The sequence below is a fragment of the Centruroides vittatus genome, unplaced genomic scaffold, assembly GCF_030686945.1.
Source record: "Centruroides vittatus isolate TY-2023 unplaced genomic scaffold, ASM3068694v2 contig_1159, whole genome shotgun sequence".
Classification (NCBI taxonomy): Eukaryota; Metazoa; Arthropoda; class Arachnida; order Scorpiones; family Buthidae; genus Centruroides; species Centruroides vittatus.
Genome location: NW_027120745.1, coordinates 2,236,084 through 2,251,295, shown reverse-complemented (window position 1 = coordinate 2,251,295; position 15,212 = coordinate 2,236,084). Strand labels below are relative to the sequence as shown.

Sequence of the window (15,212 nt, the reverse complement as noted above, 5' to 3'; positions counted from 1 at the left end):
GCAGATGAGCTGTTCTATTGCTTTGTTGCCACAAATCCATTTTGCATCCACTTATTCCAGCAACTACTAGCAACAAGTCATCTGCATAAGTCTTCAGCTGGACATTGTCTGGCAGCACAAGTCCCGGTGCCATGTCTGCAAGAACATTCCAAATGAGGGGCCCTATGCATGACCATTGGGGACAACTCCTGACAAATGTTGCACTTGTTGTATGATACTTGACCTTGGTCACTCAGGAAGCTCGTGGCAAGCGAGAAGAGAGCGTTGACAAGTTTGCCTTCCGTAATTCACCCACTATGGATGGCCACCAGATGTTGTCAAATGCCCTTATGATATCCATTGAAATGAAGGACATGTGGAGGCCTGCTGGCGGTTCTGTTGACTGCGCAGTTTAGTGCTTGGCAGGTTGATACATCAAGATGGAACCCATATTATCATGGGTGTAAATGCCTTTGTTGCTTTAGATTAAATATATTATTGTGCTGGTGCTTTTGAAGGTTTTATGGAGTTATTTAATTTTTAGTACTTAATTATATTGTGCTTTTCTTTGTCTCCTGACAAGTGTGATATAATGAGAGCTACTATACTATATTAATCTTGGGCAGTATTTTGGTCTCTCCTCTTTAAGAGAAAACCAGAATATAGCACCTGATCTTCAAAGAAAAAAGACAACAAAGATAATCAATACATTTTTGTGTTATTAATCAATATTTTTTTTCATAAATTTTGCACTAACTGAATAGATAGATCACAAAAAAATCCACACCTTTTAAATCCAGCAATGAATTTAATAAAATAAGAATGTTTTCGATAAGTTTTACTGACCTTCTTCAGTTACAATGAAACAGAAAAATAGAACATGAATACTGAAAATACTGAAAACATTCTTATTTTATTAAATTCATTGCTGGATTTAAAAGGTGTGATTTTTTGTAATATATATTTTTTTTTAATTAGTTATAAAATATTCCAAAATGCCTGTTTTCAATAATAAAATGTTTGAATAGAAGAAAACATAATATTCAATTCCACAGACTTCATCTGTGGAATTGAATATTTTGAACACATTTTATGAAGATATCAAATTATGAAATGTTAACATTTTCCTTAATTTTTAAAATCAGTTCACAATAATGATTTTTGTTAAAAAAAACAATAATGAATAAAAAATATAAAAAATAAAAAAAAATAATGATAGAAGATGAATGAATAAAACATATCATTTTTGATAGGAGTTTTCATTTTCTGAAAAGGAACCATAATGAAAGTATTTCTTTTTTCAGTGTCATTTAATTAATAAACTAAATTTATTTAAGTTTTGATGCTGACTCTGCAAAGTTTCTTGAATGACTGACTAAACTGTAATTGATGCTTGTAACATTTTATAAACTCCTAAATCTTTTAATTGTCTGATCAATACACCTAAGATGGGATTAAAGATATGAAATAATCACTTATTTCCAAAAATTATATACAGAAAGGTACAAACAATTTAATTTAATAAAGAAATTAAGAAACATACAAAATACTTTTATTATTTATTTATTTTTATATGTTTATTTTTTCTACATCAATGAAGAAGTTAGAAAATCATATTTAAATAAAAAACTATTTCAATATTGTAATTATAATACTTAAGTTATAGTTTAAAAACTTTTCAAATTAAATTATGATTTTTTATTTGAAACATTTAAGTTGAATAATGATTTTAAAATTTATGTGAAATACTGATTCTTCGAGCAGTATAAATTTTATAAATGAGAATTTTGCTCATTTACTGTTGAGTAAGTATAATTATCAAAATTTATTCGTTTTATTTTATAAAAATTATCTGAGGTGAGATGTATTGCCTAGACCAGGGCTTCTTAAACTTTTTTATTCACGACCCCATTTATGATTGTGATTTTTTTCGCAACACCCCCCAAAAAAATATAAAATGAAGATATATAAATATTTTGCAATATACATGTGAAATACAATGAAAATATACATATATATTGAAGATATATACAAATTTGCAAAAACAATAATGGTGTATTACCACAGTTCACTCTTGTGTTACAATGGAACAGAGGCAACTGAATACACTGAAAAGCAACAACACTACACTAGTTCACAATACAATCGGTGTTGCTGAATCGTTGTCTCGCTGCACCAGAAGTGACACAAAGTGCAACTCACGAAACCTACAACACAAAGCATGCCATTTTCAAACTCTCACAAATTATTTTCAATATTTTGCATTAAAATCTTGTGACCCCAAGATTTCGCTAAGCGACCCCAAATGGGGTTGCGACCCATAGTTTAAGAAGCCCTGGCCTAGACAAATAACTCTCTTTTAATTAATACAATAAATTATTTACTTGTACAACTACTTGTACAACTAAAACTTTTTATTTTCACAAATATGAACATAGGAAGAAAAATACAGAAAAACAAATTTTTATTTATTTATTAATTGCATTTATAATATCTAATAAAAAATAAATTAAATATAAATAATAAAATTGAATACTTTAATAAGATATTTATTAAAATTTAATACTCATAGAATTCAGAAAAACATTTAATATTTAATAAGATTGAAAATAACTGTAAATGTTAATCTTCTCAATTATGTAACAAAAATATTGTTTATAAATTAGTTTGCTATTTCAGAATCTTAATATCAATATTCATTTTACCTGCTTTGTAGGAATATTACTTTTGTCCTTTGATAATCCAAACTTCAATATATTTGTAATTGTAGGTGGTCTCCAAGTTGGCCATGGATTTTGAAAACGACCATTAACACATAATGACCTCTGAAGTTCTATTTTTCCAGGATGTACAAGGGAATTTCTTTTTACCACAGGATAATATTCTATATCACTACGAAGTGAAATTTGATCACAGGCACTTAATGATGATATATCACTAACACTTCGAAACGTATCGTCACTTCTTTCAAACTGTTTTAAAGGCACTGACATTTGTGGTTCACAATCATATGTATATTTATCACTGCCAGCAGAACAGATCATTGAACTGCGACATATTAACTGCCGTTCATTATTATTTGATGCATCAGAATATGAATCATATCCATCTTTCTGATTTTTGATATCATTTGATGAAACAGCTCCATTTGTAATTTTATTATCTTCAGAAGCGCTTAAGATTTTCTTTGCACGAGATGCCATTCTCACATAATGTTTTATCTAAATTTGAAAATGATAGATTTAATATTAAAATATCTAATGACTAAAGTAAACATTTAAAATAAATGTAGCTAACATATTCATAATTTATACAATTTATATTTTCTAAAACCGAAAAACTAAAAACTGTATTACTGTATTTACTCGCATATAGGACAAGGTGTGACTTTAAAGATCAAAATAAAGAAAATTAGATTCATTAATACAATTCTAATTTTATTTTGTTTAATCACAAGTAAAAAATCAAATGAACATAAAGGCACACATTGTCTTGCAAAAATTACTGGCATTTTAAACTTTATGGAAAAATATTGTAAAATCGACAACATAATTTGTTCATGTAAAGCTGGACAATCGAGAACTTTTTTGCCAATTCTTAACAGTCAAATCCACTCTCTGTCGATTACACTTATGAGTTTCTCCAAATTCTGATTTCCGAATAATCATCTGTTTTCACGTGGGAACGGATTAAAACTTATATCAGGCTCCCGTGTGATTTTGGAATTTCAATCTGGAATTCTATTCAAAAGCTTTGCTTTTCCTATTGCTATTCATCTTTACTCCTGACAATATACAAGAACGATTCAAACAACCCAGATACTTATGTTGAAAAGAAAAAAAAAAAATGTATATATGTATATTTTTTCTAAATGTGAATCTGTCCTGGCACTTCTTTTTTAATGTAATTATTAATTTTATAATTGTGTTTGCCACCACTAGAAGACTTTTTAACTTTTTTACATTTGATGGCGGACACGTAGCCTACAAAGGAAGGTTGGTTCTGCCATAGATTTGTTATTGCCTCTACAAGCATGTGAAAGGACAGAAGGATTTGAACTCATTTGTATGTATAGTCTAGCAAGAAATGTACATTTTTTCTAAAATACTTATGTTTTTAAATACAAGAGGGTAAGCATCCGGTAAAAATTGCGAATACACAGCTCACAAAAATTATTTGCAAAAAACGCAAAAAATCTTCCGCTCGCACATATAGGACGACCTAGGAATTGTTGTGATAAATGAATAAAAACCTTGTCTTATATGCAAGTAAATATGGTATATTACAAAACAATTGTACCGTTTGTCCTATTGTCCTTTTATGATATAGCTATCACATATAAATACATACTTATTATTATTTTAGAGAATATAGCATATATCAAATCTCTTAAATCTAAAATAGCTTAAAAATATTTTTCTTTTCTAAAACTGTAAACAATGCTAAACTTTTCATTTTTTATAATGCTAAGTTATAGGTTACAAGGTGAGTTCAAAATGTTCCAGAAATAATAAATAAAGAAGTTTATTTAATAATTTTCAAAATAATTACCCTTAGCTCCAATGACTTTTTACCAATGATTTTTTCAATTCAGGAAACACTTGGAAAAATTAGCTTCTTTCAGGAATAACAAAATTTTCTTCATTCATTTTGTGTAAGTGCTGGATTTTTTGTTTTTTTTTCATTTATTTAACATTGTTATCCAGTTTCTGCATTGTTTTATATAAATTCTATTGAATCAAATTGGTTTTCTGTTTAAGTTTTTTTAAGTTTGAGTCAAAAAATTAAAAAAACATTTGTTATTTTTTTAAACCCTATATATAAGAAATACCAGTACTTGAAATTATTCAATCTCTTGAGATCTCTATTCTTTATCCTGTAGAAACATGTATGTTTGTAACATATGTGTATATTGTTTTGTATATGATTGTATATTATGCCATATGTGTGTATGTCAAAGCTCATAAATACTGTACATACTATAAGCATAAAAAGAGGCAAATTACATATGATCATTAGCACTTTGCTTGACTTCAAAATTTGTTAAAAAACTCATCCAGCTTGGTTTCTTTTGATGCCACTTTTCAATCTATTGAATACAACATGCCTGTTCGTTTTTGCTGAAACTCATCAGGTCTTCATGTCTTGAAAATACTTGATGGCCTTGCTAAACTTTGGCACTATACTTAGACCAGTGACTAAGTGTTCACTAGGTGATTCCTTCTCAATTGTATCAGCCAGCTAACTCTCTTCGTACAATTCTTCAATTGTACATATCCCAAATGTAACAAGTGCATTATCAAACTCTACAAATTTCAAGAAACAAATATCCCAAATATTAACTAAATGTTGAAAAAACACAGTTTACAATAGATTTGGGATAGAAAAAATCCATTATTCCAAGTAACAGATCAGCTACAATGAGGTAAAATTACACTGATTTGGCAGAACCTGGAAAAAAATCCATTGCTCCACAATTCGTTAAAACAAGATTCTACTATATAACGGTTTTGAAAGAATAATAAGTCCAACTTTAAATGGAAAACAATTTGTTTTGATAGAATTCATATGAAAATAATCAAAAAATTTGCAGAAAACACTTGTTATGGTCAGATATCATTCATTTTTGCACACAGAATCATACAGGTATCTCTAAGTATCAAAATATTTTCTATCAGAATCAATGCATTTCTTCATTCTTGAAAACCAGTCCGAAAAGCACATTTGCAAATCCACTTTCAAAAACTTAATTCTGCAGTCTTTGCATTCATTAGTTCCTCCTTTGAATCAAACTTCCTTCTTTTCAAATTTTTCTTCATCCCTGGAAAGAGAAAGAAATTGCAAAGTGCCAAGTCTGGCAAATAAGCAGAATTTAGAAGCTGGACCACCTTGCAGCACTCCAAAAACAGCTGGGTCACTTTGGCTCTCTGTTTAAGAGCATTATTGTAATGGATTATGATGTTGCATAGCTTGGATCTTGGACATTTTCCCAGGGATGGAGAGTTGGAGTCTGAGTCAGGAGTTGGGAGTCAGAAGTCAGAATCAATTTTTTAAAAAATAATGACTCGAGTTGGGAGTCATGTATTTTTCTGCCAACTCCCCTTCCCTGCATTCTTCTTCAAATGACTGAAGTACTTTTTTCAAGCAAGCAGAAAAGTACCATACCCCAGTCACCATAGCAACTTGTTCCAGGAAAACAAGTAGAAGGAGAACAATGAGAAAAAATGTGACCATGACTTTTCCAATTTTGCACTCTTGGAGAAACTTGATGGAGACATCCTTGTCTTCAGCTGCCCACTGCTTGCTCTGGTATTTAGCTTCAGGTTCATAATAGTAAATCCAGATTTCATCACCTGTCAGTATGTTGGTAACTGTTTCTGACATTCTGCTATTAAATTTCTCCAGTATAAACTTGCAAAAATTCACACAGTCCTCCATGTGGTTTGGCTGCAACTGATGAGGTACCCAACCTGCACACAGCTTCCTCATATGCAGATGCTCATGCAAGATGGTAATGACTGACTCATGCAAGATGTTGAGTTGCATTCTAGCTCTCTGGTATTTATCCATTGGTCTTCGTCAAGTAGGGTCTTGGTAGCATCAATCTTCTCTGGAATTACCAATGCCCTTGGATGTCCTTCATGTTCATTGTCTTCAATGTTGAAACACCAAGACTGAAACCAGATTGACACCACTCATATACAGTAGTCTGGATGAGGCTTGCTTGCAAAATGCTTGGAGAGTTTTGAGACACTGCACCACTGAATCTCCCATGCAAAACTGCACCAAAATTGAAATTTTTTTAACATATTCAGCCAAAGAAGGAAAAATAGGATGGGTTGATGCACTTGTAGAATGATATCGAAACAAGTTGCTATCTTGTGAGTTTCAGAAAACTCTACAGATGCACAGGTGAAACATTATTGCAAAGCAGAAATTTTAAAAGGAGAAATAGTAAATCCAGATTTCATCACTTGTCAGTATGAACAAGTGATTATTCAAAAATTACGTGAATTTTTTATCAACCATTGTATAAAACAGATCAAAGAAAATTTTGCAATCCTTGAATAAAAACTGTTTCTTATAAATGTTTCCTGAATTGAAGAAGGTATATTGAGGCTCAAAATGATTATTCTTTAAAATTATTGCCATGATTCCATGCAATTATAAAAGTTATTTAAGTTTATAAGACAATTTGAAAATTGGTGTGGATTGTGCAATGGAACAAGTTATATGCTGATTTTAAATTGCAATCACTTTGTTACGAACCTGTTATCAGTGTGCTTCATGAAATTACAGTTCATCAAAAGTGCTTTTGAACTTTCAAACAGTTCTTCTTCAGGTGAAATCTGAAGGTATGCTTCAAAATGGAATGTGAATATTTAAATAAATTGATCTCCTGTAAGATGAGATCTGTTGCAACGGGCATGCACATTCATGCATGGATGGCAATTAAGGGTCGGTTTCTATGAGGGTTTGGCAGGCTACCGATAATTTCATGAAGCACACTGGTAACAGGTTCGTAACAAAGTGATGATTTCTACTTGGTGTTTGGAAGATGGTGAGCTTTTTATTTAAATTGCAATTACAAACTTATGAAATAGCTTTCCTTTATCTAAAAAAATCACCAAGAGCATCTTCAGAAAATATGAAAAATCCTTTATGTACTGTAGACATATTCATCTGTTATCAAGATTCATCCTGAAACCACAAAAACATATATGCATACTTTGCTTTTGGTTCTCTCACATTGATTTTCAGTCAGAAGCAGCTATACACAAAAACAAAAAAATTTACTACAAAATTTGTAAGGCCTAAGACCTTGCAAATTTTGTAGTAAATTATATTTTAGTATTTAAATCATCAAATTGGTAATTATTGAAAATATAATTGTACTGGTATCTGTTATGTCTATACAACAATCATTTTCAAAGTTAAAATTGATCAAGAACTATCTGATCAACAGTATGTCAAGAGAGACTTTCTTTACTTTTGAATATTGTCATTGAAAGAGATATTGCTACAGAACAGGACTTATTTTTTGTAATTAATTAATTCAGTGCTGCTAGAAGCAGGAGAGCTGTTTGGTAGGTAAATTTCTGTACACCACTGACATTTTGACATTTCCAGACATATGGAAGAGATTTCCATGGGAAAAAATTTTAGTTTCAAAACTCACAACTACAGAACTTGTGGCAATATGAGTGATAAAAAAATATATAGCATATGCATAATGAACACATGCTATGATCAGTTTCTGGGTATAAAGATGCTTGCAACTTGAAAATACCTTTTGTATTGCTGCAGATTAGCAGGATGGTCATAATTGTGCCTGAATGCACATTTCTTGTGAAGTTGACTAATGAAAATAATGACAATGTAAATTTACTTCAAGAGTTATGACACCTTAAAAATTGCACCGAGGCATTTTTGCAACTTGCAGCTCTACAAGTCTTGTAGCAGTGAGTTTTGAAGCTAAAGTTTTTCTCTAAAGAAATCTCTTCTGCATGTCTAAAAATGTCAGCATACAAAATTTGGTTGAGTCATAGACTACTATATAAAAGAAACCCTTCTAACCTTTTTTACCCGGTGTGGTTCTATTTTTAGAATCGCTTCGTTCTATTAGCGATTCTAAAAATAGAACCACACCGGGTAAAAAAGGTTAGAAGGGTTTCTTTTATTATTACAAGTTCCGGTGAATAGAGAGATTATATGACTACTATATAGATACAAATACGATTAGAAAGTTTTAGGGAGTTGCAACCATAAACTAGAAAATATTTTTTAGAAACAAAATTGTCATTGAACCATAAAGAATATGATCAACAAACTTCAAATATTTTCTTTATTCAAGTAAATAGTAAAGTAATATTCAATATAATTAATAATATAATTACTTTTTAAATACATCTAATTTATAATATGTTAGATTGAAAAATTTATATTTGTTTATTAATTGATAGTTGAGCAAATTATATTTTGAAACAAACCAATTTTATATTACTCCATGTATATAAAATACATACACAAGCCATTACTAAATTAAATAATCAGAATAATTTAATTATCTACTATAAAGTTATTTGAAGTGAAAAGATGACAAGATAGTATTTACATTTGATGATTCATATAATTTAATTATTTAAATTTCAAACACAAATACTAAAATATTTCTTTATTTTTTCAATAAAACAGTATTACAGATTATTTTAATTTAGTTATTAATATAAAAATTTCTTTAAAATTTAAAATTCAATTTTTTAACAAAAAAAAAAAAAAAAATACAAATACAAGTAATGCTGTTGTAATATTAATAAAACTATCAATTTTTTTAAAGAATGAACTAAAATAAAGTCAATAATTTCAGTTTTCATATTACTGGTTATAAATTATTGATTTCATAACAATATAATATGCAAGAAACATGCAAGTTATAATATAATATATATATAATGCAATATATATATAAATAATGTAATAAAATTTAATACATTATTAAACCTGTTTAGATCTATAAAACTTAGATCTCATTCAAATAATTACAAAAGTGCTAAAATATTAAGTCATCCTTATTTTAATCAAGATTAAAACATTTTTCAAGACATTTTTCCTGATCAGATCACAACTCATTTGAATAAAGTAGTTATTTTAAAAATACAGTATTCTAATAGTGCTATTTAAACATTTGAAGTATAGTATGTCAATGAAACTTGCATTGTAAATATAAAATAAAACATCTTATTAAATAATCTGTTAAAATAGCATAAATTATAAGATATTTTATTTTATGGTTTATAACAGAAATTTCAGTTATCTAATTTGTTTTAAATGTTAAAATAGCACCATTAGAATATTTAAAAAAACTATTCAAATTAATTTTTATCTGATAATGAGACAAAATGTCTTGAAAAATGTTTATCTTGATTAAAATCTTCTTCTCCTTCTTAGCGTCCCACAGATGTAGGGTCCACTATTCAGATCTTCAAACTTTGTTCGATCAAGTGCATCGTCTGGGTTCAGGTGCAGAGCCTTTAGGTCTGCATTGATAGCATCTTGCCATCGTTGCTTCAGTCTTCCGTGTGGCTGTCGGCCATTCACCTCTAGGTGGTATCAATGTTGGCAACTGCATCTGTTGGACATGGCCAAACCAGTGCAGGCATCTCTCTCTCATTTTTGCCTCAATAGATGCAATGCCAAATTGTTGATGTATAGTGTCATTGGTGATATGGTCGAGAAGGGAAACACCAAGTGCCCTGTAAGCTATGCGCATCTCCATGGAATCGAGATGCCATTCGGTTGCTCTCATTGATGGCCAACATTTAGAACCATAGAAAGTGACGGGTCGTACCACAGTCCAGTAGACTTTCAATTTTAGATACATGGGCATCTTTTTGTCGCAGAGAACACTGGTGACTTCTCTCCATCATAGCCATGCTGCATTCACCCTCGCTCATACCTCATCGTCAATACCTCTGTCACACTGTAATTGAGCTGAGGTAGCGAAAAGTGTGCGTTTTATATAACTTATCACTGTTGACTTGGATTGTGCCCACATTTGGAAACATTTCTAGATATTCAGTTTACTTGGTGTTAAGGTGCAAGCCAAAACAACTCAGATGGTCACTCCAGGCCTGCACCTGGCACTGTAGTTCTTCTCGAGTGGTAGCTGCAAGCATGATGTCGTCAGCATAAAGCAGCGTCCAAGGCACATCGCTCTGTGTATTCTTTGTGATAGTGTCCATGATGAAAATGAATAGGAGTGGCGGCATTGCGGAGCCCTGATGAACGCCAACGTCCACTGGGAAGTTGTCAGATGTACAGTACCAGCCACACACCTCACTTGGTTGCTAGTATTTCTGTACAGCATTCTGACTCAGCTGACGAAGCCCTCAGGCACTCCATGGTCACTGGTCACAGAGTGCATGCCAAATGAGTTGGTAGGGTATGCGGTCAAAGGCCTTTTCCAGTTGAGGAAGGCAATGTGTAGTGGTTTATTTTTCTCCCAGTATTTCTCCATCAATCTGTGGGCTGTGAATATTGCATCAGTAATTCCACAGCCCCTCACAAAGCCACACTGGCTGACACTGATCTGAACGATGTCACACAGACATTGGTCAATAATGCGCTCAAAGATTTTCATGGTGTGAGAGAGTAGGCGTATTGGCCGATAGTTGGAACATTCTGCTGGGTTGTCCTTGTTCTTGAAGACTGGTACAATGATACTTGTAGACCAGATCGTCGGAAGTTGGCTGGTGGAACCCCAGCATTGAAAAACACAGTTAGCCAAGTTGTGGTTGTTGGTGTGCCGATCCTTGAGCTTCCAGACATTGGCTGGCAGGTCATCTGGTCCTAGTGCCTTCTGGTTCTTATACTTCTAATCGCTGCAGACACCTCCGCAGCTGTGATCTGAAGGACCAGCCCAGAGCAAGGCAAACCCTCAGGAATTGGTAGATGTGGGAATTCAATGTTTGAGATCTCATCAAAATGTTTGCACCAATGGTTCCAGATTTCCTTCTTATCCTGCAGATGCCGTCCATTCTTATCCTTCATGCACATGTAGTGCTCGATGTCTCGCGCAGCCCTCGTTTACTCTTTCACCAATTGGTAGATGTTCTTCTTCTCACCTTCCTGTGTGTCAAGTTGCTCGTAAAGATCTTGATGGTGTTCAGCCCACGCTGCAGCCACTGCTCTCTTGGCTTCCCACTTGGCTGCAGTGTACCGCTGCAGGTTTTCACTGATCTTATTGGTGAATCAAGCTCTAAAGGCTATCTTCTTTTCCTGCACTTTTTGTTGTACTACTTCTGTCCAGAGCCATGTACATTTTCAATGTTACTAATGTACTGTTTTTTATTTAACCTCTGTATTTTTTTTATTTATTTTATTTTTTTTATTTTGGTTTAATAAATCCAATAAAGATGCCCTCTACCTCCCTTTTTCCACCCCTATCCTATTTTCTGTATTTTCACCTTTGCCTTCTGCCTTCTTTTCTTTATTTTCAAGCCAGGTAATACCACTGAATGCACCTGGTCTTCCGCCCCTGTCAGCTACAAGTGTACAAGTGTCCAGAGCCATGTCTGCTTATTGATGTGCCGACTACCTAAATTTTTGACACCAAGGGTCATCTTTGCAGCTGTGGTGATGGAGTCATGGAGCGCATCCCACATGGCGTCAATTGAGGATCCGTTGGCTTTGGGGAAGGTAATGCTGTTGATCATGGCAGCTTCATGTTTCTGCAACTTCCACCAATTAATCATCATCGGCCCTCTCACACAGCTGCTCTGATGTTGTGTGGTGATCTTCATGTCGACAATTAGCAACTTATGCTGTGGGGCCAGACAATCGGATGGAATGAACTCTACATCGGTGACACTATCATTGAAGTCACATCCCATGCCAGCATGTAGTCGATCTGGCTGCAGCTGTTTCCACTGGTGTAAGTAACCAAATGACTTGTGTGTTTCTTGAAAAAAGTGTTGCAGACAACAAGGTTGTTAGTTTCTGCTAAGTCAAGAATTTGACAGCCGTCATTGTTTTGTGTACCATATCCAAAGCTGCCATGACAATCATACCCATCCTTGGCCAAGTATTAAAACAGGCCAGGACAATAATTATATGTACCAGTACATAAAAAAATAATTACAATATTCTGAAGCACTAAATCTTCATTTTGAAGAAACACTTTGCCTTCTGTCCTTCTCATACCTTCAGAAACAAACAGTCTTTACAGGTGATTATGTCTTTTTACTTTTTCTTTTATATCTTTTTATTTTTTATTAGTCAACCTTTTTATTGAGGCTTTTCGTCCATCTCAATATGTAAAAACTTTTAAAATATAGCTCTTAGGTGGTGGCCCAATCACAATAAATTATTTTTAAAAAATATATTACAATTAATACAACTTTCTATAGTAAATTAGTTCCTACAATTAATACTTTATATTAATTGTAGGAACTGTATTTTAAGTTTTTACTTACCAAAGTGGATGAGAAGCTTCAATAAAAAAGTTGACTCTGCCTATAGAAACTGTTTGTTCCTGAAGATATGAGGACAGAAGGCAAAGCATTTCTTCAAAATGAAAATTTAGTGATGTACCCTGAGAACCTATATCTGGTGTGTGACGAAAAAAAGAAAAAAGTTCAGTACAAACGTTTTCAAACCACACTGAGTTCTTCTTCAGGTGTTAAACAGAATTCCTGATGAACATAGAACATTTCGGATTACGAAAATTTGAAAAAACATTCAAATCCATTACACAAGTCGCGCATGCGTATTCATAAGGCTGATGGATCTTGACTTTTCAATTTTAAAATTTAGTGTTTCAAAATATTGTAATAGTTTTTTATATACATATTAACTTATTATATTTATTGTTATTTTATGTTTAATTCTTGTTATCAAGTTTAACAACAATCTTTCTTATCCAAAATTAGATATGGATTTTCTGCCAGTAAGACATGGATATTGTTCTGAATAATCTCACTACATGAAGAGTCATTTCATCATGTACAGCAACTTGTTAAATAAAATCCAATCACTATTTATTTATTTCTTGAAAAATACAAGAAAAATCATACAGCTAGATCTTATTGGAAAATTAAAGTTTATAATTGTTGCTATTATAGGAAAACAATATGAAATGCTAAATCTACAGGATGGATGGAAAGTAACCAGGGATTGAGAAATTTACTATAATATTTGTAATAATAATGAAATCATGCAATCATAATAAAATTTGTGTGCACATATATATCAATCAATAAAATTTTATAATTCCCACATCAGCAGTCAGGGCAGTGATCAAGAGAGGCTACATGAACAATGGCAAAAAAGATGGCCAACATTTTGTCTGTTCAGGAGCAAGTGCAAATTTCTGCACATTATGGATGTGGAAATAGTGGTGAAGAGTCAGCATATCATAATCCATCTGGAAATAATCAAGAATTGTCATTTGAAGCTAATGACCACATGTTTGGTTGTGAATGCACAAAGAAGTTGTCATCTTTTACATCACAATGACGTCATACCTGGTTGATAAAAAAGCTAGGACAAGGAAGAAAAAAATTCTACTATCAGTTTTCATTAAAATGAACCCGACAAAAGACACAAAACAAATTGAAAATTTCGATATTCTAAAATCTGTGGGCAAATTTCAGACAACTTGCATGCTTGCTTGAATAAAAAAAATATAGAATAATGGAGTTTACACTTAAAAATTACGAAATTTTGTACAGAGGATTTCCCAAACCATGTTAGCGTGAAACTGGTAGCAGTGGCATAGCGACAGGGTGCAAGGGGGTGTATCATGCCCCGGGCACCACTCACAGAAGGGCGCCCAAATAGTCTCCAAGATAAACTACAGTCAAACCTGTTTTTATGCGGTGGATAGGGGCCACATAAAAAAAAAAAAAAAAAAATCGCACAAAACTTCACGAGTGGCTATAAAAAATAGTTTTCGCAACACAATTAAAAAAATATTTTTTTTTATGCGATCAATAGGGACCGCATAAAAAAAGTCTCACATAGAAAATAACTCGTTTTAAAATCGTAGTCTTAGTCTCTAAGGAAATTACCTTCCTCTTCGCTTTGTTTTTGCTCTTATTCATTTTCAGGGATTATGTCTAAACTAGGGTTTCTGAAACGGGATCCCGGGATTCCGGGATCCCGGGATCCCGGCTGTTTTTTTTACCCCGGGAAATTTTTCTCATCCCGGGAAATCCCGCAATTTTTTTAAAAGTTCACTTTTTTCTTATTTTGTGTTAAGATTGAAGAAATTTTACAAATAAAAAGTATAATTAACTCATAAACTGTCAGAATGCCGGAATGCATTTATATTTATTAATTTAAGCCTGCTTATTAGTTTTTTGTTTATATGTCTCAAAAATAAATAATTGTTGAACTGCGGGCTTTGTAGTAATCCTCAATTGATACGTTCTGAAGTGATTCCAACAGAGGTTTTAAAAATTTGTATATATATATATATTTACAGAAATTTTGCAAAAAACAATTCCTTACTACCACCTGCAGTGAATTATCTGGCAGAGTGAGAGCTCTGTATTCTCGCGATTATTATGAGCACAATTGCAATTGAATAAAATAACAATGTGGCACGTTTAACCTTTACCATAATACTACACATTCTATCTTTTTCTCCTGGTTTCAATGACCGGCCAAATCCCAATTAATTTCAAATAAGTTATTGCAGCTTTTTTGACAACGCGATTTTCTCGCTCGGT

The 15,212-nt window shown here is 32.4% G+C and overlaps 1 protein-coding gene across 2 annotated transcripts in view; it reads right to left on the bottom strand.

Moving 5' to 3' along the window:
* The window catches only part of LOC136980651 (N-acyl-phosphatidylethanolamine-hydrolyzing phospholipase D-like), a 71,313-nt gene that overhangs the window by 37,308 nt on the left and 18,793 nt on the right, over positions 1 to 15,212 (bottom strand). For both annotated transcript variants that reach the window (XM_067276793.1, XM_067276803.1), the window contains one exon: positions 2,685 to 3,200. In XM_067276793.1, the coding sequence (XP_067132894.1) occupies positions 2,685 to 3,200 (516 nt within the window). The remainder of the gene's footprint in view (positions 1 to 2,684; positions 3,201 to 15,212) is intronic.